This window comes from Monopterus albus, unplaced genomic scaffold (genome assembly GCF_001952655.1).
Source record: "Monopterus albus unplaced genomic scaffold, M_albus_1.0 scaffold209.1, whole genome shotgun sequence".
Taxonomy (NCBI): domain Eukaryota; kingdom Metazoa; phylum Chordata; class Actinopteri; order Synbranchiformes; family Synbranchidae; genus Monopterus; species Monopterus albus.
The window spans coordinates 768,204-793,536 of record NW_018128089.1 but is presented as its reverse complement, the minus strand read 5'-3'; the positions used below and the strand labels follow the sequence as shown (position 1 = coordinate 793,536).

The window sequence follows — 25,333 nt, the reverse complement described above, 5'->3', positions numbered from 1 at the left end:
TTGGTAACACAGGAAAGTGAGAGTACACCACTCTTTGGCGGTTTCTATTCTAAACAATCATGCTGCCTACAGAAATAATAAGTGCATTTTTTTTTTTATGGAAATATTGAAAATACATTTTGACAGCTTGACACCAACTGAAAATCACAACAAGAAAGTCACAGATGTTGCTATTAAGAAGGGCTGCACCCATCATTTGGACAGTTTTACACTAGAAATGATCCCTGCGTACCAGGGGGCGAAAACAGGACTGATCAGTCAGCGGGTATTTGTGATGTGTTCCCTAATGGTGTGGTTCACATGCTTCTCCATAGATGTAGCTCTCTAATGTGAAGTAGTGGCCATTGTGCTTGTGAGTTCATGTTAAAAACAAGTTTGTTTCATGTGCTCTGGTGGATTTTAATACTGGTTATACAGGACAAGCACATGTTTGGCCTCACCAGCTCATCCCCGTGACTGGACATCAAACCTGCCCTGTTGCTATTTTCGCTGTTGTCCGCTCAGTGTTGGTTTCTGTGCTGCTTCTAAGCATCTTCTTTGTATGAATGTCGGACAGAAGCGTACAGTGATAAAGAAGGCATTGGTTCTTCAAAGCCGTATTAACCAAGCACGCCTGAGTGTGCTCTGGTATATTTCCACATGCTTAACAATTACTGCTGATTCTATGCTACTGCAACAACAATCTTATGCTTACTGATTAAATTTTAAGTAGCTGAAACATTTTCTGCTAACAAACGTCTCTGTAGCTGCTTGAAACAACTTGAAAATACTTACATCATTTATTTTTATCTAGGTTTGAACAATTATTTATGGGAATAAGAAAAAGACAACACACCCAATATGGGTCCAAAAATGCAAAAGTGGGTCAAGTTTGATACCCCAAATTCTCAAAAACAACACGATTTTAATTGAGAGACAAGGCGACCTCAGGTCATGAGACAGGAGTCACTTAAAATATCTCTGAACACTCAGAAGTTTGTAAATTATTTTATTATAAATATAAGGCAATGGCAGCAGAGAGAGAAACTCCTAATGTTTAAGTTGAGGTTTTATCTTAGGTTTGTCACAGTGTCCACTGCAGTATGAACTCTGCATGACCCAATAGATCAGCCACCAATTCTAACATATGATTCAAGAAGACTCACTTAACAGACTATCAAAAAGGTGCAGAACTTTTCTTGTTCACACAAGTTATGTTGTTTTCAACAAGTTACTATCTCATTGGTACAAGCTATAGTATATTGTTCACCCAAATTAATAGTTATCCTGTGTACAGAAGCCTGAGTGCTAAGAGCTTGTGAATAAAAGAAGTAATCGACTTCCAGGATTTCAGGGGCCCTGTAACAATATACTGCGATGTACCCTTCAAATACACACTCAACTCATGCTATTGCACCGTGCTGCCAGGTAGCTTTATGTCAAATGGAAAACATGGAATAAAAAATAAATATTCATGCACACTGATACAAAGCATAACACCATTTGTAGGAGTGTTAGTCAGTGAGGAAATAGAAGCTAATTCAGTTTTCTGATCCCACTGCTGCTACATAAATGAAGTGGTTGTAATCAGTATATTTAAGCACAGAAGACATCAATGCAGCCAACGGCCTTAACAGAGACTAGAAGTTATTTTGCTTATTAGTTTCTCTTTATAATTATCATCCTGATCAGGGCACAGTGTCACCTCACTGTTTGGGGTTATTTTCCATTACATAATACTTATTTGTGCCATAAGGCCATGACATTTGCTCTTTTCATGGATTCTGAGTTCAGGGAACACACCATACAGTAACATGTTCTAGAAGTATAAACATGAGTTTTGGAGAGTTAACATACAAAAGTGTCAACATGCAATATTTAACAGTTTAAATGAATACAGTTCACTTCTTCTTTTTCTGTCCTGACTGATGTGCAAATGTACTTTTTTTTCTCCTTTGGAAATGTAAAAACGATTTGCAGTGCAATCTCTACTGACGGTGTTTTAGAGCACTACTACTAGGATTTCTAATTCCTGCACACATGTAATGAACGCATTATTGCTGCCTGTTCAACACTGTGCAGACAGCCAACACGTTTGGCACATTTCAGGCAGAAGCTGTTACAGTGACGCAGATGAAAAGTTCTTATAGTAAAACGTTTGAAACCACGGTCTCACACAACATTTTCTCTTTGTAAAAAACAGGTTCACCGGTGTGAAGGGTTGGCATAAAGAACAGGAACATGGAAGGATTTTTCTTTTCTCCCTAAAGCACAACAAACAAGATCATCACAATATTAGACTTCATAAAGTGCAAGCCTACAACATCTTAATCGTCATAACTGTTAACACAAGAGAAGGTGGAAGTCGATATTACAATGAAAATAGACAAAACTGTATAAACGGCTCACTTTCCCAGACAAATGGAAAATGAAGACAACGGTGGCAGTTCCTCTGCCTCTCTTCAAGTCCATGGAAAGCTGGAATGTAACAACTTTAGAAAAATGGCCAAAGAACAAATTGGCCTCATAAACATTCTGCTCCTCCTTCATTTCAACTTCATAATTCATTACACACTTTATAGACTTCCTAAATACTGAACCAACACATCTGTCCCAAAACATCGCTTTACATTATTTATACACAAACACAATGTCAATAAATATGATAAACGTTGAAACTAGTATTCTTCCTATCAATTCTGTCTAGTCACAGATCTTGATTTCGACCAGCGGGCTTGGCTACTTCCTGAATCGCTGCATTATTTGAACCTTGTGGGGCCAGTTGGTTTTAGTGGCCTGCACAATTGATCCCTGCCGCTGGTCCCAGAAACAACTCTCCAGTAGCAACACGTAATTCAGAACAAAGGAAGCTGACCAAACAAAACCTAAAAGCCTGAATCCCAGTCAGTGGCCATTGATCTTTTAGCTTTTCTAGAAGACCCCTTTTTGAACTTGGGCTAGAAAGTCCAGTTTTAATCAATAAGGCTGGTGATAGTATATTTTTCTTACTATACAAATGTTATGAAAAGACCAAAACCATCAAAGAATGTCTTCTGGTGATAGCTATTGTATTTGTACCACAGCCTGACACATGTTCCTTCTTTGCCATGACCACACACTGTAGTTTATTCTGACTCAGTCCCGCACACACTATTACATTGTCCTAAATACGGGGTATATACAGACAGGTTTTGTTGATTTTGGCCTTTTCGTATGACGTAATAATCCTTGTACAAATCTAGACTACCTTAAGATCTATTTTTATGCTCAAGTAAATGTTCTAGAAACCTTACAGTTAGAACATAAAACACCTTGTGCAAACTGACATTTTGGTCCAAGCATAGCACTGGACCATGGACAGCCTTAGTAATGTTTGCTAAGTGGCTTTGGAGATAAATGACTTGAAAATCACTGTGAATATTTGAGCAAATCTTTCTCAGCGTCAGTGTGATGGATGGAGACAGACACTGCCGTCTTTGTGCCCCTCCACTTACAATGGTACCTATTAATTAGTAGTTAGAAACCTTCAGCAGCATTTACCTGCATGAAACCTTCTTTTCTTGCCCTTATCAGCCTGAGTGTGTTCAAATGCTCTGTGAAGCACAAGCTAAGAACAAAATGTATTGTTTGTTAGATTTTGGAAGCCAAATAATATCGTTAAACTGTATCAGTGTTATTTGCACACCACAGATTTAGCCCACAACCACTTTACTCAGCATGGAACGTGCCTCCGCCTGCGGATTGAACACAGTGCCTCGTCAAACCTATGTTTCAGTCACAAGCAGAGTTCCTCAAGTGGCTGCCTGATCTAGTTTAGACAGTATGATGCTTCCTGTGACCCACTTCACTCCTCAGAGATCTCACTCAGTAGAACATTTAACTACCCACAAACTACTGTTTTTCAAATACCTCCAAAGTTCTTGCTTTCCAGCAGCAACCACTATAACTGAGTGATGAAGCAGTACAGAACTACTTTATACTGCAATTCCTTTGTTAAACACAGAAAGTCTCACCACCAATGCTGCTTCTATGCTTCAAACCTTCTCTATCACTCATTTTAAGAGTCAGTACAGCTGATCTTGCACCACAGCTGCTGTCATTAACCTGGGTTTTTGTTTATATGAATTTATGAGCTACAACAAATTTCATAAAAGTTCGGTTGTGTGATGATATTTAGGCTGATCAGACAGTAGGAAGCTCAATGGAGGAAACGGCCATCCTCCCTGTTGTTTCCTCTCTCTCTTTCACTAACTACAAACACAAAACCACTTTTTTTGGTGTGTTAAAACAAGTCAGAAACACAAAATGCATCACTAAAAATCAAGTAGTCAGCCATGAACAATTACAGGCATTTAAATAAAGTTCAAAAAGTTGGGACGCCGAAAATTGTAAATACAACCCCAAATAAGAAAAAGTTGAAACTGAAAATACTGATGTGTAAATCATCTGTGTCCTGTATTACAGTGAATACAACACAGCAGCACATTATTTGATGTGAGACCTCATGAGTTTTATTCTTTGGTCAAAATAAACACTCACTTCAATTCTGACGCCTGCAACACGTTTCAAATAAAGTTGGGTCAGCTGCATTTCAGGGCCAGTAATGAGGTAAAACAATGGAAATGATGATTCCATGTGAAACAGGTGATGTCAACAGATGACTGCATCATGATGTGGTACAAAAGTGGCATCCAGGAAAGGCTGAGCCCTTTAGGAGCAAAGACGGCCTGAGGACCACCAGTTTGCCAACATATGTGTGAGAAAATTATTGAAATGTTAAAAAACAATGTTCCTCAAAGGAAGGAGGATAGGAAGGATTTGGATATGTCACCCTCTACGGTGCAGAACATAAAAGATTCAAGGAGTCTGAAGGAATTTCGGTATGAAAAGGGCACAAGTCGAAGCTGGATGATATTTTCAGTTTTATTTTATATACCGTCCCAACTTTTTCTGATTTGGGGTTGTAAAAACTGAACATGGTTATATGCAAATTACTTAAAACCTATATTTAATTGAAAACAGTAGAAAGACATCAAATACGGACACTGAGACATTAAATTGTTTTTTGGGAAAAAAAATCTGATCATTATAAAGTTGACGCCAGCAAAACATTTCAAAAAAAGTTGGGGCAGGAGCATTTTTTCATTGCATTGCCTCTTCTTTTAACAACACTTTGCAAGCATTTGGGAAGAAAGGACACTGACTGCTTTAGTTTTGTCAGAGAAATGTTTTCCTATTGATAGGATTTCAGCTGTTGAGCAGTTTGAGGCCTCCTTCACATTTCTCACTTCATAATGCACCAGATGTTTTCAGTGGGTGACCGATCTGGACTGCAGGCAGGCCAGTTTAGCACCCTGACAGAGCGCCATGCTGTTGGAATACATGCAGAATGTACTTTGACCTTGTCTTGCTAAAATAAGCAAGGCCTTCACTGAAAAAGCTCCAAAACCTGTACATATTGTTGAACGTTAAAGGTGCCGCACAAATGTGCATATTACCCATGCCAAGTACACTAATGCTCCCCCGTGCCATCATGGATGCTTGCTTTTAAACTTTATGCAAGGATAACAAGCTGGATGGCCCCTCTCCTCTTTAGCCTGGAGGATGTGATGTCCATGGGTTTCAAGAAGAATTCCAAATACTGACTTGTCAGACCACAGGACAGTTTCCACTTCCTCTCAGTCAATCTTAAATGAACATGAGCCCAGAGAACACGGTGGCGTGTCTGGTTTACATATGGTTCTTTCTTTGCATGGTAGAGTTATAACGACGAGTTCACGTGTTCACTGACAGTGGTTTACAGAGGAGTTCCTGAGAAACATTAGTCTGAAATTGTTGAATATTGGTGAACATCACCCCCATCCTTCTGACGGTTTATCTGGGATGCTGACCTGCTGCCAATTAATATAAGTTTAGGAGGTTTCCACCAGTTAGTTTCTAAGCATTACACAACTTTTCCAGTCTTTTGTTGCCCTGTCCCAACTTTTTTGGAACATGTTGCTGGCCTCAAATTCAGAATAAACTTACATAAAGAAAAATGTATAAAATATATTAATCTGAACATTAGAAACCTTTTCTTTGTTCTGTTACCCAATGAATATGGGGTAAAGGGGTTTTCAAAGCATTTCATTGACCTTTTGTTTACAATTCATCATCCCAACTTTTTCAGAAATGGGCTTCACATTCACAACTGGATGTCAGGCTTCAGAGATACAAGGTGCATAAAGACAATGGAGTGGCAATGAAACCTGCTAGACATGGACCTGGTGGACACACAAACACTGGCTAGAATGGCAGTGGATTGTCTCTGCAATGGTTAAACAGCCTCAGAACATCTGAACCCGGAAATCTGAATATTCACACCCACCTCATGCACTGAGTAGTCAGGGTTTGAACCTCTTTCAAGATCCACAAACCTCTCAAGGTGGTCTCTACAGTTAAAGTTAGCATGGTGGTTGGTGCTTGTTCTTTTTTATGGTTCCACTAACTAAGAGAGATGGGAGCATCTATGAGCTGGAAGCAGTGGATTAGTGTCTGAACATAAAAATGACTGGCGTTACCTGTATTTCATAAAGAAGCAAGCCAAATGTTGAAGTGCATGATTTCACAGAAAAAATGATGCAGTGCATACCATGTCACCTTTTCACTAGGCCGTGCCCTCTGCTATCTCTAACTAGATTGTCTTCATTTGATGACTCCGTTATAAATGTACAGGCCCATGCAACATTCCATGTATTCCCAGGACTATCCCATTTTAACACCTATATCCCACTTGATATCCTTAGTCGTGGAGGCTGTTCTTTGTGGATAAATCAACTAAATGGATATATTTCTTTGTTTTTGCATGCAGTGATACGAAAAACAAATAACTGGCTTTCAAAACGCATAAGGCTGGAACAATGGATGAATAAAGGTATTAGATGACCTGCTGATTTTATGCCATGAAGTCATGTGATATCTTTACAACTAACAATGTCCTGCACCAACAAACAGAACAGAACCGCTCACACGTCAGCCTATTACAAGAGAAACTGTTACACAGCAAGCACTGTTTGGCAAATACAAAAATCCAGACCAGCTATTTTTGGTGAATGTTTTTAAAATTCCAACTTAGTGTACAAATAGTGTTCCTGTTGTTTTTAATATTTCCTGATGCAGTGAAAACCTTTGTTTAGCACCATGTTCGCTCTCAGCATCAGTTTGCTTTGCCTTCAAACAACTAGATAAAGTCACACCTGGAAGATGCCCAGGATTTTTCCATTCTCGATCCTTTAAACAGTAATAAATATTACTTAAAATACACACACAATCGAGGCTGCCAACGACTTTACAATTATCTGACATGAGGAATTAAGTCACAGACTACACTTTTAAATCTTGCATCTGGATGGAGGAATGGTGAGTTGAGAAGGTTTTTTTCAGCCTCTCATCTATTTGTTTACTCTTATGTCTGACATGATGCTTATATTTACGAGGCAGGCAAATGGGGGAATTTACACTATATTAAACTGGTGTAACTACAGTATGTGAACATTTGAACATTGCTCTACATTTGTTTACACAGGTAACAGTTAGATGCAAGACACGAACTTGTATGTGCTGAATCATTACCTTTAAAAAAGTAAGACAACTGGGAGGGCTCTGGCAGTTGAGTCTGTATGTACACGTGCCAGTTTGCCCTTTGCAAAGATGTTAGTAGGCTTCTAGTGAATCATCCCAAAATAGGCTCTGCACATCCAGCATGGCTGCCAGCTCCAAAATATGCTTTTGTAGAAGGCTGCTCTCCACTGTCTCCTGTTTGGGGAGCTCCGGGTACGACTCTGGGAAGCTCCGGGACTCCTGCAAGCACAACATCAAACACCTCTTTACCCCAAAAAACATCACAATAAACACGCTTTCAATGATTACTATTAACAAGAGAAAACATTTTCCACCATTACTAGTTGTCAGGAATTGTTCAGTGTTTCACTATGGACACAGATCTCTACTAAACGACCTGAGAGACATGTCCCCATCCACCCTAAGCTGGTTAAATCTGTAAATGCATCTTCCTCCCTCTGTTTTACCCTCCATACAGACTAAAACCGTGTGTTTCCCTAAAACACTTTCAGGTGCGTAAATCCTTCAGTGTTTACAGGTAAATGAAGCTTTTACAAAACAAGAAGAGACGTTATGTATAAACATATTACTAGCTGGTGTAGTGCAGTAGATGTAATGACCTGTAGGATGACTAAGCTGACAAGTGCATCAAGTGTATTGTGTGACAGTATTTTTTCACACAAGTTGGACACACTTTCCTATGTGGCTGATGGTGCGTAGCTTAAGTGTTCAAGACCACAAGCCTGAGTAGTGGGACAGACTCTTCTCTCACCATAGGATGAATTATTGGCATTCAGCTAAACAGGCATAAGTACAGGAGCAGTGACTTACCCGAAACAGTTTATGCAGTCGCAGTGCAGCAGAACAGAACACAAAGCGGATCAGCAGCAGGCGAAGGAACTCATCACCAAAAAACTGCAAAAAGGCTTGATCTGTGTAGACAAAAATAAAAGATAGTAGTGCTGAAATAAGTATAAGTAATAGAAGTAAGATTTTTCAGTTGATCTGTGGATTAATTGTTTAAGTTATTCCCTGATGCAACCCTAATCTTCATAACATACCAACAGGAAAAAAAAAAATCTAAGAGAGGTATGCTACCTATGGTCCGTGATCGAGTTATCATCTGCCCAATGTCCCGGTAGACTTTGCGAAGAAATTCCTGAGCCCTCTCCCACAGTCCTTGTCGGAGGCTACTTAAACCACAGACAGAGGAGAAAGCCAAGAGTGGGCTGTAGAGGAACAGAGTGAAGAGACTCCCACGCTGGGACTGATCTGTAAGGTAAGCAGAAACATGGGTAAGAGGTAAAAACAAGAACATCAGGAAATACAAAAATATAGGACATTTGACCAAAAGAGAGAATTCTTTATAACATTATAACAACATCTAAGAGATAAGGAATGATTTTCTAAATCACACTTCAATTATCATATTAATTCAGAATTACTTAAATAATATTCTACAAAACTGCCAGCTAATAAACAACTGCAACCTTTTATTAACTTAAAGCATATGGCTGGTGACATTCTGTATTGTTCTCGTTGTCAACAACCCCCATGATAAGACCAGACCAACAATGACAGTACCTTATTAACAAGTAATTATTATGTACATAACCTACTTCTCTGTGACACAGCGCTTCATTGTTGTCCCAAAACTAAAACACATCAGTAAACTGGATGACAGCCATCCCAATCTTGTGATAGCTCTAAAATGTCTTGAGGCAGTTTGCTCAAATCTGGCACACATATCCTCTTTGATTCAATGGTGAATGGACTACATTTAGGTGGTCAAAGGTCACTGAATACTTATTCATTCCCATGAATTTTGGCTGGCTGGCAGAGGTATACCTCTGCAAAGCAGTAAATCTATTTGGCTGGCGTGAACCAATACATTCTGGCACATAGGGCATTATTGGCCACCTCCAGAGAGTGGAGGGATACTCCAAAAGGAAAGGAGATCCCTAGAGATTGTGTGGCTAAAGTGGTGAAAGCAGTCCACGAGTTCAGGGGTCATGCTGGAACAGCATGCAGCTTTGGATCCCAAAGAAACAAGTACAAGAGGTACTGAAGATGTGGAGTGGTGCAGCAGGAACTAGAAGTTAAGAACAATGACAACAAAGTTGTACAGTTCGCTGCCATGGATACGAGCAGCCAGCATCCAAAGTGTGATTATCCTAAGAAGAAGAGTCCAACAGATTTGGGTGAGGAAGGCCCTGCAGAAACTAGAACTGGCTAAAAGGAACTAGGATTTGGAACCTGTCTCCTGGGAAGCCCTGGTGGATGAGAGGTGTGTGTGTGCTGCAACCAGAATGTGGGGAAATGAGCAGAAATTTGTCTATCCTGCTGCAAAGGAGAATCTTAGCTATCCCTGAAGCCAAGGAGGGGCTGTCAAAGAGCAGAGAACTGGACAGCAGTATGAGCCTAATGTATGCTTTGTTATTTGTATTTACCAATGTGATGTACTATTGCATGTGTGCTGCTGCCATTAAAAAAGCAGAAGTTGGACAGATCCCAACAAAAGAAATGCAGGCAGGGATGTCTGAGTGTCTGCAAGAAGAAAGAAAAAAATAAAAGAAAGTTTACTGGAAAGGAGGAGATTTAAACAATGATTTCATAATATAGTGATCAAATGTATTGACAGTTTTGTGTAAATGAATACAAGATTCTTGTATTTTAATTAGATGTTATTTTAATCAGATAATATGATTTCTGTGTCTGTAATTGAATACGTGTAAGAAAGATAACAGCAGAAAATGCTAAGTCTTTATGGTGGACAGGTGGTGGAGGGTGGTAGTTACATGCATCACCCTGGATGTTGACAGAAGATAACAGCGGCTCTAACCAACAACTGTTTGAATACCAGAGGAGGAGTGTGAAGGCAGCATAACTCACAGAAACCCTTTAAAAACCACAGCACAAAAGATGATTAGAAGAATGTTTTACTGAAGCAGGATGGGAAGACACACTGACAGTAGCTTCTCTCCTGCAGGCCAGGCTGGGAGGAAGGCATGGAAAGAAAATATAGAGCCCCTACCAAGAGCAGGATGCAATGAGGGATCCCTGAACTGTTGAAGAAATGCATGAGTCCCTACCTAGAGAGAACCAGCATTGGAATTATGATTTTCAACAAAAGCCAACAACCACCAACTCAAACCAACTAATGACTGGTGATCAGTAAGAGATTCTTTGACTTTTATTCAGTAATGTGAGAACTCAACTATGATCATTTTAAAGTAAGGAGTTTAAGTTAATGATTAAAATTAGCTTTTGTTGATTTGTAGACTTGTAAGTGAATCAAACAATTTAGTTGCTGATGATTTTTGATTTTGCATTATCGCTTGCTACTATGATGTAAGTCTCTTTAAATCTATATAAAATGATCAACTTTTAAACTTTCTTTATTGAGTTATCTTAATATTATTTCAAGTATAGTAGAGTGTTAAAAACTGTATTATATCTCTACAGTTGACATAATCTGAAAACAGAAATTTCTATTTACACACGCAAAAGACAAATATTAGAATTTTGCTTACATGTTTTCTTGTCTGGAGAGACAAACAAACACATTGTTGGTTTTGGTCTTTTCATGAAATTTGCTGACAAGAAGAAAAATAAAAAACATACCCCTTTAATGAAAACTCACCCTGTACACTTTTGGGATATACTGTAGGTGATAGTAGGCACACCAGAGGCTGGCCAAATAGATTTGTGAAATTCTATTAGGACAAAAAAAAGACATGTTAATTATTAAGAATATGCACTGACACTGTAATCATGTCATATCCAGACCTCACCATAAGCATCTGGACAGATAGAGATGTACTGTTCTTCAGGCTCCCTGCATCAGGGTATTTAATTTGAAATAAAATAATTAGTGCTGTCAATCGAATGGACTATGCTATAGTCCATAGTTAACTTGCAATTAATCACATTTTTAAAAAATCTGCTCTAAACCGTGGTGCAAAGTAACTAATACATTTATTAAGTACTGCACTTAAGTAGAGTTTCGAGGTATCTGTACCGTATTTTCATTCTTGATGCTTCATACTTTGACTTCGCTACATTTTAGAAGCAAATGTTGTACTTTTTTTCTCCACTACATTTATTTTATAACTTTAGTTACTAGTTACTTTTCAGAACCAGATTAATCCAAAATATCCAGTATAATTGTAAGACCTCACTGATCTGTGGTGGAAAATTCACAAGCTACCCAGCAATACTTCAAATTAAATGCATATAAGTGCACTGAAACTAGCTCCCCCTTTAGCAGCTGCAACATTAAATGTGATCTATACAATGATGCATCAGTAATAGTAATACAATAATATGATATGCAGGGAGGGCCCCGAGGTAACTGCAATTACTGAGAGATGCCCAGTAGTCTCTGGTGAGCCATCCATGTTTGTCGGTCCCAACGCCTCCTCAGCTTTAGCTTTCTTGTCTTCATACAAGTTGTGTATTAGGTTCTTGGGTGTTACCTTTGAGCAGCACCTGACTTGGGGCGCAAATACCACTGCTTTGGTGAAGAAGGCCCAGCAGAGATTGTATTTTCTCAGTCTTTTGAAGAAAAACAATCTGAATGAGAAACTGCTGGTGTCCTTCTATCACTGCTCAATAGAGAGCATTTTAACATACTGTGTCTGTGCCTGGTTCGCCAGTTGCACAGCTGCAGACAGGAGAGCGCTCCAGAGGGTTATTACCAGAGCCCAGAAGATTATCGGTTGCCCCCTACCATCTCTGGAAGAACTGTACAGTTCCTGTTGCTTGAAAAAAGCACAAAACATTCTGCAGGACCTATCACACCCTGAACACTGTCTGTTTGAACTGCTGCCTTCGGGGAGAAGATACAGAACAATTATAGCAAGGACACACAGATTAAGAAACAGTTTTTATCCGAGAGCTATTGTTGCTTTAAATGCTGCTAAAACCTTAAAATTTGAATGATTGATGGGATTTTATGGGAACTGTGCAATAGTCAGATGTGTATGGATGCGAGTGTGTAAATTTGTTGGGTTTTATTGTTTATGATTGTTTTTTATTATTGAAGGATTGCGTTTTTAATTTCGTTGTACAATGTACAATGACAATAAAGTTAAAGTTAAGTATCTTGGTTACAGTGGTGGCTCTCAAAGGCAACTCATACCTGCAGTCTTTGGATACAATGTCAATTATTTAAGGCAGAACCTCCTCCTACACAACGTTATTTGGCCTGCAAGCTGTAGCCACCCATTTAGATCGATGTAAACATACTCAAATTAAAGCTGAGACCTGGCATTGCAATACACTCTCCAAGAACTTTATTAGGCATGCCTGTACAATTGTATGCAATTCAATCCAACACTTCAGCCTTAACATCTGTTTAAAAAGCTCAAAAGGTCCAGTTTTTGGTGAAAGTGTCATAAATGTATAAATTCAATGAGAGGGTCAGAATATTAGGAACACCTCTGACTATAATGTATAAACATTTGTACATATATATATATAACAAATTCACCAAAACTTAAACCTTTTGAGCTTCATAAACACAGGTGTTAATTCATACTGAATTGGATACAACTGTACAGGTGTACCTAATAAAGTGGCCAGTGAATGTAAAGTATTCATTATCTTATTTCAAATTAGGCTGAAGCACAGACTGAAGAGCATGTGTAGATGCTCATGAGCTGGACTATAGATATTTCTTTCCAGGTAACTTAACCTATTTACATACCTTGTAGGCTGTGCTGTTTGCAGAATCCACAATGACAAAAAGTGGCTTCCGGGTGAAAGGGAATAAGTCCCCTGGATGAAGGCTGCAACATTGTAAACAAGTAAACATGGTGAGCGTCTGCACTGCTGAGGCTGGATGGCTTTTTAGTCTGTTGTTTCTCAGGTCACTGTTGTGTACACATGGTTAGAGCTGCTAAGCTTGTTATTACCACAGAGAGCGGGTGGCAGTCAGATGTCAGACTGAGTCAGAGAGATCTTATTAGTCATTAGTCATACCAAGCAAAACACTGGTTCTCTCGGGATAAGTCTAGTCACTGCCAACTAACTGAACACATGGGGAAGTGTGGGGTACACTCTCCAAGCTTCAACAACCCATGAGCTTCCACTAATTTATCTGACATATGCAAAACATTTCCTAAATAATTAAATATGTGATGACATCAAAAATATCATGCAGACAGATAAATAATCTCTGTAGTTAGTTTCTCACCAGTGCATTTCTTTCTGTGCCTGATTCCTCTTCTGCACCGTCTCTCCATTCACCACATCTCGATTTGTGTTTGTGAGAACTCCTCCAAAATCGTATGGTCCTATGGGAAATGTTCAAAAATAAAAGCTTAATTGTGCTAACTTGAAAAGACATAGCAGACTGTGTCACACAGATTATACATTTCTCAGCAATCCTGAAATGTAACCGACCCAACTTTTGTTGGAATGTGTTGCAGCATCATAGTTGAACTGAGGGTTTATTTTGAACAAAGAATAAAATTGATGAGGTAGCACATCAAATAATGTGCTGCTATATTGTTTTCAATGTAAAACAGATGATGCACACATCACTATTTTCAGTTTTAATTTTGTTTTACATACCATCCCAACTTTTTCTGATTTGGGGTTGTATTTTTTAAGCTTAATTTTAATTAGAATGTATTTAAAACCCTAATATTTGAAAACTTCATAGGAACACAAACATAGAGTCTAGTAAATGGCATTTTACCTTCATAATCTGAATGCCCAGTAGGGAAGATTCCAGTCGCTGACAGGTAGACAAGCAGAGCACTGTTGGCAGGTAATTCCTGGAAAATAGAGTTATTGAAGAAAAAAAAAGAGACAATATAGAAAAGTAATGCAATTTCTGTACAAGTGCTACATATACCTTTAACCACTGTCTTCTGTTTGGGGCCAATATGATAGAGGTGCACTAATCGATCGGTGGAGATCAGAAATGTCCGGTTTTCAGCGTGATCTGCTGTGACCAGAGACTGACCGATCACTGAGATTTCTAACTTTGTGCCAATCAGATTTAGAGGCACAGCAGTTCATGTCATGCACACAGTGGCACAGACCAAAAGTGTAGCGTGTGATGCACTGGCTCATGTGCACCTTGAGCAAGGCTCACGCTGATGCCTGCACTGGGCAAGTGTTCACTTGTGCATTGGAAGCCCTTGGTGTACAAAAAGTGCACAGAGGAGCCAATAGAAACACCCTAGAGAAGGGGAAACTACGTCCAAATCTCTGACAAATAGTACACAATGAGGGAATTACTGGCTATACATAAAATACATGTATATGTTCAGTGTATCCAACCAGTGGGCATGTACAGTATATGTTCAGTGTATCCAACCAGTGGTAAAACCACAAATAGAGTTTGCGAGACGTGTATAAACAAAGTTACTTCTGTATATAAGTACTAAAACATACGTACACCTAATGTTTAGAGCTTTAGGTGATGTCTAAGGTGATATTTTACAACTGTCACAATGCAGATAAGTCAGAAAACAAGGAAAAGCATGCCATGGGCCCTTAAACTCAAAATAGCTAAGATTCAAGGGAACACTGACCTTAAAAGAGGCAGACAAGAAAGTAAAAAGCTGGCTGAATGTTGGCTTGTACAGCAAATACTTGTGAGGGTTTTCTCGTTTAGCTGGCTTCTCACTGGGCTCCTGTGGAGAAAGATTTTAGCTTCATTACTGTTTATACTACAGTCCAGGTTTACTTCTTATGTATGACAGGGTATCCAAATCTTCTAGGATGTGATGGTGAGTTCATAGGTTCATCATCACCACTGAGGCATAATACCGGAGGTATGAAGGAGTGACATACAGTATCTCACTCAGCTCTCAATTAAAGCATTAAATACAAGGCTAAGATTATAGAGAAATAAACAAAAACAAAACATAAAAAAACAAAAAACATGGTAACATAAAAAAAAATACAAGGTGACTTACAGAGAAGTTTAAGATACCAAAACAACTTTTTCATTTCATCCAAGCCAAATAAAAAAGAAAGAAAGAAAATGGAGAAGCATGCATCATAGAAACTTGTGGTTTGTCCCACCCATCCCCAGCATGGACTGTTCACACCCCTACCCTCAGGCTGGAGGTACAGAAGTGTGAAATGCAGGACTTCTAGACTGAAAAACTCTTTCTTTCCCACTGCCATCAGACTCCTAAACAGCTGACAGGAGTTTATAATCAGGAATTACTTCATGTAATGCCACCTGTACCGTTTACATTCTCAGTGTGCACATGCATAATTTCACATCCATTGCTTGACTGTTGCACATACAGCTGATTGTAGCATATATTCTTGTTATATTTTTGTTATATTTTTCACTTGCTGTTTTTAAAGTGCCTTTATTTTGTATTATTATTTATCAATTTTTATTTTATATTTAGACTATATTGTTTGGCATTCACTGTGGACAGCAAAGGAAGAATTTGATTGATTGATTATGCTGTAAAAACCCAATGAGGGTTCAGCAAAAACAATAGACCACAGGTACACCACCTTCAGACATGATGGACATGACACTCACCAGTGTTCCTTGTTTGGAGGTCTGTGTAGCCAGGTTTACAGGTTCCCTTTCCAAAGCTTGAAGTATACGGAACATATCGATGGTTAATTCACTGAACTTTACCTAAAAAAAAAAGAAAATAGGGAAAAGAACCACTGACATCAACTAACAAATATTATTATTTTAGGCACTGTGGTTTTACTATTAAGATAAAGGTCAGACATTTTTAGTACTCTTTATTCTAAAGGACATCCATACACACAACAGGGCTCTCTGACTGTCTCCAACCATTTGGTCAGTCAGGTATTACAGCCAGCAGAGGACACTGCAACTACTAGTAGCCACTTCTACTCTGGAAGGTGAAGAAGGTTCCTTCCCCATAGTGTTGTGTTAGTTTTGCCGTCATGTCTAGAGGAAAATGTAGATGTGTGTCAGACTGAGAAGAGATAACATCAAATAAGATAACTTTAGTATCCTCAACCCCAACATCTAACCTTTTTTGTGAGGTTCACTCACGCAAGTATTCAATCAGATTTACTTAACCAGAAAATCTTATTATATATTGCTTGTTTCACACTGATGAATTCCACCTGAATTAACATCATCAATGGCCACACATTTCTACAAAAGGCTTCCTGTCCAGCTCCAGTTATGGTCAAGTCTCAGAGGTTAGCCAAAAGTAAAAACTTCACAAAGCAGATCTTAAAGCTGCATTAACTAACTTCTCTCTGTATTTTCTACCATTAAGAGCGAAGTAAGAGTCAAACTAACTCAAGCAGTATCCCCTCCTCTTTGACCCTCCTACCCCGTATCTGCAACTACATAATATGTGGTCACGACAGCTGGAGACAGTTGTAGCAGTCAGGTAGCACAGCAATAATAACTGGTTCCATAACTAATATATATGGAATATAGAGCCCACAGAGCCCATGGTTTTCGGTGGCATTGCAGTGATACAATTTCAAATAAAGAGGTTTCCATTTTAGCAATATGCATACGTATGTCTGATGTTGTTTGTAGCAGATGATGTAGTCTATCACACTAATTTGATGAATAGTATATTAATTTTACCAGTTGTATTTTTAGTATTTTGTTTTAGTTGATGTCAAATCGCTTGTCCTTAAGAAGGAACGTAATAACCAATCTGTTTGTCTGACTGGTTCTTACATGAGGCCAATATTTGAAGGCCACGATATGCTAACCCCTGAACATAGGAACAGAGCTTAACTGGCCACACTAAGGTGGCATATTTGAAACATATTAAAGGTTCAAACACTGCTTGAGGTTTTTTGCTAAAGATATTCACTCAGTAATTTACTACCATGAACCTGTGAACAGAGTTCCCTGCAGACCTCCCTCTTAAAGGTCATTAATTCAGGACAAGACCCCAAATCCTCCCAAATAATAACAACCTGCAGTTACAGGCAGCTACCTCCTTATACCTTCAGATGTTATTCTACTGACAAATTTTAGGAAGCAGTATACTCTGGCTCTCTGTGAAAATGGCAATAAACTACATATTATACTGTATATTATATTGCTGTTTCTTTGTTCTGCAATGACTGTTGCTGTACTGATTGTGGTTGGAACAGTCTAGGAGAGGATTTAACACTTAGTGAAGCGGGAGGTACATGGCATGCACCATGAATCTGTAAGGACATGCACATTAATAAAAAGGTTTTACACAGCTGATACACAGTACTTCATCACTACGGTAAGGATGGGACGATATGACCTTTTCCCGATATGATTCAATGCACAATATGGTGTGTACAGTTCAATTCAGTCACAATACAATTAAAAAGTCAATGACAACAATGTATGACTAGCTATGGAATACCTGTACTTTGTTCCTCTTTTTCCCCTCTTCTAGCACTGGTTTGATTACGTAAAGAACAACCAGATATAGCGACTAGTGTTCTGGTAGGCTGTCTTACTTACAAAGAATATGAAGTCGCTAGTGTATGTAGCGCACACAATATATTGTATATCGCTAGTCAAAATTTTACATATTGTGATGTTTTTATATTGCAATGTATTGAATTTCAATATAATGTCCCATCCCTAAAGCATGGTAGTGAAACGATTATTCAAGGCAACAAAAGACGAAACATCATCAACAACAGACCTTTACATTGTCTGGCTGACAGCCAACATCACACGGCTGTTCTTGTGACTGGTCAGCGACTGCGTTGATGTGTGTGAAGTGTTATGAACTGTGAATTAGAATTAGTGGGTTAAAACCTGGTTGTTATAGTTGCCGATGATTAGTGCATCTGCAAGGACGAGCTGCCCCACCACCATGCCTTGTTCCAGTGGAGGCACGCTTCCTTCCTGCAGACGATTGCTGGTGACGATGACAGAATTGCTGTCATTCAGAACTACCACCGGATCCGCCTGTTTGACACAAACAAATGGAGAGAAAGAACACTGAACTAGAGTTTGCTGAGAAAGACAACAATCTGTATCATGCATGCTGCATAATGAAACAGTTTAAACACTGACATAAGTTACATTTCAAGGGATTGTTACCTCCACAAAAGCTGCCACTTCCTGTAGAACCAGGTTCCATTCCAATTGGTCCTCTGTGTTGAATCTCTGTGTGTAATCTTCAATTTCCTCAGATAACTCCTGCAGGTAGCAAACAGGCAGAGGGTTCCAGGTGTAGTTAGTCATATTAACTAATACAAATGTTTTCACACTACTGCAAAAGTTTGACTTGTGCTTGATTTATAAAATAATGCCTCATACAAATTTCATGAGGCAGACAAACTTGCCCCAGTATTCTGAATTAAGAAAGTAGAAGCTATGACCAAAGTTTTGGTAGATAGATTCTTCTGTATTGGCATTACGCTGGACCATCGTTTCTGCAGCTCTGCCTATTTACACTGAACTAAAACGAAAAAAAAAAGCCAGCATAATAACACCCTTGTGTTCTTTTGACACACATACTGGCATCCCAGTGTTAGAGGTATGACGTTTAACATGATGTCCAGTGTGACACATAACAATGCATATAATGCACGTCGGACATGCATAGCATACTGGTATTATTGTTGCTTTCAAATCAACAATGGCAGATTAACTGAGTGATGATGTTCTTTTTCTCATCCTGCACATTTATAACATGATTCAGACTTAAAACTGTTGTGTATAGTGTAAAGGAAAGACACTTCCGGCTTTTCCCGTTTAGGGGTCGCCACAGTGAATCGTCACACTGACGACTCGCATGTAGACATTTGGCACGTGTTTATGCCGGATGCCCTTCCTGATGCAACCCTGACTCGAACCCGGGCCGCAGCAGCGAGAGAACTGTGCTATAACCACTAGCCTACCAGGGACGGCTGAGTATTGTTGTGTATAGTGTACAACATGTTAATAATTATGGTTATAGATGACGTTTCTTGTAAGCAACATTACAAATTAAAGCAACAATATGTAACTTGGCAGTCTGCCTCCCCCTACAGTAGCTGAGTGTAACTGAGTTGTACTCAACTGTCATAAATACTAATTGTGGTAGCCAACATGTGCATTTGTTTACAAGTTGAAGCTATTACTGAACCAGGAAAGAAAACATCAGAAGCCAAAAAAAAACGATAAAGAAATATTACAGGATTTTAGACAAATATGGCTCTAGATATGTTTATTTATTGTGACATTAAAGATGAACACGGAATAAAGGCAGGTTGTTTTTAGTTTTACTGAAAAACTGCTTGTATTTTCAGATAGTTTGCTATGCATTTGAATGTGGATGCCTGTAATGGAATGAAACGTTGCTGGCGACACGATATAGGTTCATATTGCACACAATATACATTTGGCAGTGTAATTTACAGTATTTACAAGCTACCAGACATGGGTTTGTTAGGCTGTGACAGTGGCAAAGTCTGTCCCAACTTTCTGGTGTGAGATGAATTAACTTATTTGGGCGACAGAGGTAAATTACTTTTTACATCTACAAATTTTCAGCTTGTGTTCTGCTTGTTCAACAGCTGTTTGATAAACTGCTCATACAGTCTCTGTTACTGGCCGATTGTTGCACTGTGAAGTGATCCTTCATGTCGCCTATGTGTGTTTGAGAGGAGAGCAGCCCCCCTTCCTCTACACAGATACCGACACAGTGGACAAGCAAAACAGAACGGCCCACATCAATCCGTGAGTTTATGCCAGGTCCAGATCGTTAGGTTATGACAGCTTTTGTCATTTATCCAACTGTCTTTGTAAAAATGTATGACAACACTACAAAAGGACACAGTCTATGCTGGATTCTTTCTCTCTTTTGCTCTGTCAGTTGGCAGAACAGTCTTTTCGGATCCACTCTGGCTCAGTTAGGTACTGTTATAGGCTATTGGAGTCATCTCGTGGTGGTGAAGCTGGGAGATTATAAGAGCTTTCCACCATTTTGTGGCTTCTCTCAGACTAGAGAGGAGAGAGTGACTAGAGACACTAGAGTAAATCCTGTGCTCCAGAGCACAGCATGATCATAGTCTCTGTGACCATCTGTTAAATGAGCATATTTCCTCACAGAGGGCATGTTCTGACCAAAGAGGTGATAATCACAGATTTCAGTCTATTTGGTTGGAGTGCTCTATATGAGAGAAGGACTGTGAATAGGGCTTGAAGCAGCTGTGCAGACTATGGCCATATTAACTGAGTCTTTTTAATGCTTAATAGTTTTCTTCCATCACGAGGACCATCATGTACTGTGTAAAAGGACAACGGTGAAGTGATCTTTACCAGTGGTCACAGGTGGCTGTGCTTCCATCAGTCAGACATGTAGAGCAGGACATGGTAAATCAGATTTTTTTTTTTATCTGCCATGAGTACATGATCTGACTGATGTGAGACTTTCTTCCTATGGTCCTTCCTCTGAATCGAATAATCACTATTGAATTAGCCTATAAAATATAAGTAGGTCTCCATATTAGGACGAGGACATGAACTGTACATTCTGGCTACTGTACATTTTACAGCCAGATTCTGCATACATTAGTGTGATAATATCTATTGTATTTGATTTGTACTGTAAGTTTTTTTGGCTCATGTCCATTGAGCTAACATGGAGGAGACGGGGTTTATTACCCATACTGCAGCCAGCCACCAGGGAGGCGATCGACTCACGGAGGCTTCACTTGGGGCAGGTGTCACGGTGTCCATGACTTTATACGGTCTATGATATGACTGTACTATACAGTATCAAAAGTGTTTGAGAAAAGTCATGCTAAGGTGCATTAATAAAAGTGTTTCATACCTTCACCAAAACTTTGACTAGGTCCATCTTGTTCAGCAGTAAACAGACAACTATATATCGAGCATAATATCGAAGTTTCTTCACTACTAATTCTGGCCTGATAAAAGACAAGAGAAAATAATAAAAACTTAAAAAGTCAAACAAATCCATATTAAAGGACAGGCACATTTCAGTGTTCATTTCTGTTTTTCCACAAATGTAGCTATTCGGTCTCTATGGGTCATAGAGATTTTGCATTCACCGCCTTTGTTGTAAAAATGCAAGGAAGCAAGGACTCGTAAAACATCCAATGTGCATTTAACAAAACTATCAACTGACCAAATGTTACTGCATAATATTACATATTATTTTTATATGTTGCTTTGTGTGAGTTCACATTTGCCTGAATCTCAAATTTGCACTCAAGAAAATCATAGCATGAGAATCGCAATACTTATGGGAAATATGTTAGGTTGAAATAAATCTCAATTATCCTTTAAGGCTGAGGGAAATTCCTTATGTTTCACGTTTGAATCGGAGGATTACAATTTGCATGTTTGTGTTTGTGGTGTCATCTTAGTTCTCTTGCCAGTGTCTGTGGTTGAGAAACTTAAAGAGTAAATCCAGTATTTTATATTTGTTGTCAAATCTCAGGTAGAGACCCAAACCAGCACTGAATGTATCCTATTATCAAGTACTATGTATTTCTCTGTACCATAGAGCTCTGTTGTTGTCCAGAAACAACTAAAATGTTTCTGCTTTCTGCTCCCAGAAAGGCTCACTAGAACACATAATGTGCACATAACATTTGCTAAAAAATTTGTGATGAGCTGATTTAGGAAATTAACATACATATTCATCACAAGCTATTACATGTTCAGGAGGAACCAGTGAGTTTGCAGCATGCCACTAACAGGGACTTGAAGTTATAAAGCACTGAAAGAGGCACATTTAATGGGATTTGTTGACAGAAACAAAACACATACAAGTTTACTAAACACAACTTTAAACAAACCTCTAAACTTTAAAACTGCTAGACATATGCATAATCTATTAAATGAAAGAGTGGCATTTGACTCCAATTTAAAATAACAGCAGAAAACAAAATAAATCTCCAAGCAATTTATTATATACCATGCAAAGGTATCTACTACCTGAAACTGCAAATTACATTACTGTAAGAAGAAGATTTGGAACTTGCCTGTCCTCTTTGTTAACCTGGAAATAGTAGGATCGCTGACGGATGGCTGAGTAGAAGGAAAAGGCCTCATTCAGGTAACTTGTCTCTGAGGTACGAAGGCTGTCAATCAAGAAAAAAGGAGGTGTACAGTTTCTCTGAAGTGGAGCAATGTTCAAATAACATTTTAGCCCACTATTCAAATTGTATACTACAAACCAATTAAAGGCAGCATTCATTTACAAACAAACAACTGAGACCCCTCACACAAGAAAATCCATGGGTGAATCATTGTCCGTCTCTGGTGGCGCAGGTACGACAAACTGCCATGTACAGATACACACTGCATATGTAACATCTACGGTTTAAGTCTGGTCACGGATATTTGCCGTAGGGCTTTCCCCCCTTACACTACTCTTTGCTAATGATAATCAGCTTCAGAGCGTCCATGCATTTTACTGCTATCAGCATCTGGACTCAGAGTCACTTGACAGTACGCTCATATTATTTTTTGAATTCACAAAATATTTTTTCCACTTTCATATACAGTGGAATGCAAAAGAGCAGCGGAATGCATATCGATTGTCAGTGTGCATAGGTATAATCAACAAGATGCTGACAAACAGGGGACCTTCTACACAGCAGCTAATAGTGGTCAAAACTCTGCAGGGGACCTTTAACATGAGTAAAGCCCCCCGTAGGGTGTCTTGATGAATCAGTGGACTATGGCTCGTGTTGTCTAACCATGATGTGCTGGGATGGAATCCAGCCCAAATTTTGTAGAATTCAGCCATATGTAGCACTAGTCTCACATTTTCTGTATTACTGTGAGACAATGACAATAGTTAGTGATGTGCAAAGGTGGAAATTAACTAAGCACATTTACTCAATTACTGTACTTAAGTACAAATTTAAGGTATCTGCACTTTGAGTATTTCATTTTCTGCTACTCCATATTTCAACTTCACTACATTTGCCTGAAAAATATTGTACTTTTTACGCACTACATTTATTTGATAACTTTAGTTACTAGCTACTTTTCAGACTGAGATTAATTAAATAAAATATTGTATAATCATAAGACTTTATTGACCCTCATGGGAAATTCACAAGCTACCCAGCAGTACAGTATAATATAGTGCAACATTAACATTACTGTAACAGCTGTAAATGTGATGTACACGATAGTACATCAGTAATTATAGTCCAATAATATGATATACATTAATGTGAACTGTGCCATGCTGCATAACAAGTACTTTTACTTTTGGTACTTTAAGTATATTTTATGCCAATACTTTTGCATTTTTACTTAAATAACAATTTGAATGCAGGACTTTTAAAAGGTAACATTGTTTTTATACTGTGGTATTGCTACTTCGACAAACAATCTGAGTACTTCTTCCACCACTGGTGATATGTATGGTCTGACTTACTAGTAGTGGTAGTATAGCTGTCCAATTTTAGATGCAACTTCCCCAATCTGCCATCTCTTCAAGCCATATCGACTGTCCAGAACCTGCCTGTCAGTAAATAGAGAATATAAGGTACTAAGAACTAAATAACCACATAAATCAACCAGAGTGCAATAGAACCAGGTGAGAAACATATCAGTACAGTGTCACAGTGGGCCTCCATTTAGCTTCATTTACATCATATGTGACAGGATAATATTGGATAAGAGATGAAAATAACCTGTGCTGCTGCTGAAATTTCCACAACTTGGTGTAGACATCAAATGTCCGTCCAAAGTAGGATTGCCACTGCTTGTGTCCATACTGAGGAAGGTCTCTGCAGCACAATTTAGGACAGAGGGGGAGAGAAAGGAGGACCAGTCACATGCATAATATCACTGAGTGTTCTCAGTTCTACAAACAGACTACTACAAAAGCAACAGCCAAACATTTTGCAAAATACAGTTGTTAGCATTTGTGATGCGTTAGTTCCTCAGGATGCATTAAGTTTTCAGGTTCTTCTCTGAAGCTGGGGTGTGCTCTGCTGTCAGCAGTGTTGTTGATAGGTTCACTGTATCATTTGTGCTTACTGGACTACTAAACAACATTTTTCCAGTCACAAGCTTATTTTCCCATGGGGCTGTGTCAGTGCCCTTGGCAAAGGTCACTTACACTTCTGTGATGGCTCCATTAATGCTGAAACATACAGAGAGATGATGGAGCAACATATGCTGCCTTCAAGACGACATCTTTTCCAGGGACGCCCATGCATATTTCATCAAGACAATGCAAAACCTCATAGTGCACATTACCAAGGTCTGGCTGTGGAGGAAAAGGGTGTGGGTGCTGGACTGGCCTGCCTGCAGTCCTCACCTGTCCCCAGTAGAGAATGGGTGGCACATTTTGAAATGCAGATTGTATCAACGAAGACCCAGGACTGTTGTGCACCTTAAGATTTGTTTGCAGGAAGAATGGGACAAAATGACACCTGACACATGTAATCACTTGGTGTCCTCAGTCCCTAAATGTCTTAAGTGTTGTGAAAAGGAACGGCAACATCACATTGTGGTAAATGCTTCACTGTCCCAACTTTGTGTAGAATGTGTTGCATCAGAACTGAAGTGAATGTTTATTTGGAACAAAGAATAAAACTGATGAGGTATCACATTAAATAATTGTCTGCTGTACTGTTTTCAATGTAACACAGGACACAGGATTTACACATCACTGTTATCAGTTTTAATTTAGATTTTACACACTGTCCCAACTTTTTATGATTTAGGGTTGTAAGAAACAGAGCAGCGGTATCTAATCAAATCAGTTAATCATTTTTATCCATCTAGCTGTCAGTCCACTTCAAGAGCCTGGCCCTTTTCTCTCTCAGTATT

At 38.9% G+C, this 25,333-nt stretch overlaps 1 protein-coding gene across 1 annotated transcript in view; it reads right to left on the bottom strand.

Moving 5' to 3' along the window:
- Window positions 1-7,060: 7,060 nt before the first annotated feature.
- The window catches only part of scai (suppressor of cancer cell invasion), a 22,148-nt gene continuing 3,875 nt past the window's right edge, over window positions 7,061-25,333 (bottom strand). The window contains exons 3-17 of the mRNA XM_020618815.1: window positions 24,187-24,282; window positions 23,928-24,014; window positions 22,516-22,614; window positions 21,336-21,432; window positions 18,617-18,715; window positions 18,329-18,481; window positions 16,106-16,207; window positions 15,129-15,230; window positions 14,285-14,363; window positions 13,778-13,877; window positions 13,289-13,370; window positions 11,222-11,294; window positions 8,677-8,850; window positions 8,410-8,510; window positions 7,061-7,818 (exon numbers count right to left, since the gene is read on the bottom strand). Of these exons, the coding sequence (XP_020474471.1) occupies window positions 7,672-7,818; window positions 8,410-8,510; window positions 8,677-8,850; window positions 11,222-11,294; window positions 13,289-13,370; window positions 13,778-13,877; window positions 14,285-14,363; window positions 15,129-15,230; window positions 16,106-16,207; window positions 18,329-18,481; window positions 18,617-18,715; window positions 21,336-21,432; window positions 22,516-22,614; window positions 23,928-24,014; window positions 24,187-24,282 (1,591 nt within the window). The 3' untranslated portion in view covers window positions 7,061-7,671. The remainder of the gene's footprint in view (window positions 7,819-8,409; window positions 8,511-8,676; window positions 8,851-11,221; window positions 11,295-13,288; window positions 13,371-13,777; window positions 13,878-14,284; window positions 14,364-15,128; window positions 15,231-16,105; window positions 16,208-18,328; window positions 18,482-18,616; window positions 18,716-21,335; window positions 21,433-22,515; window positions 22,615-23,927; window positions 24,015-24,186; window positions 24,283-25,333) is intronic.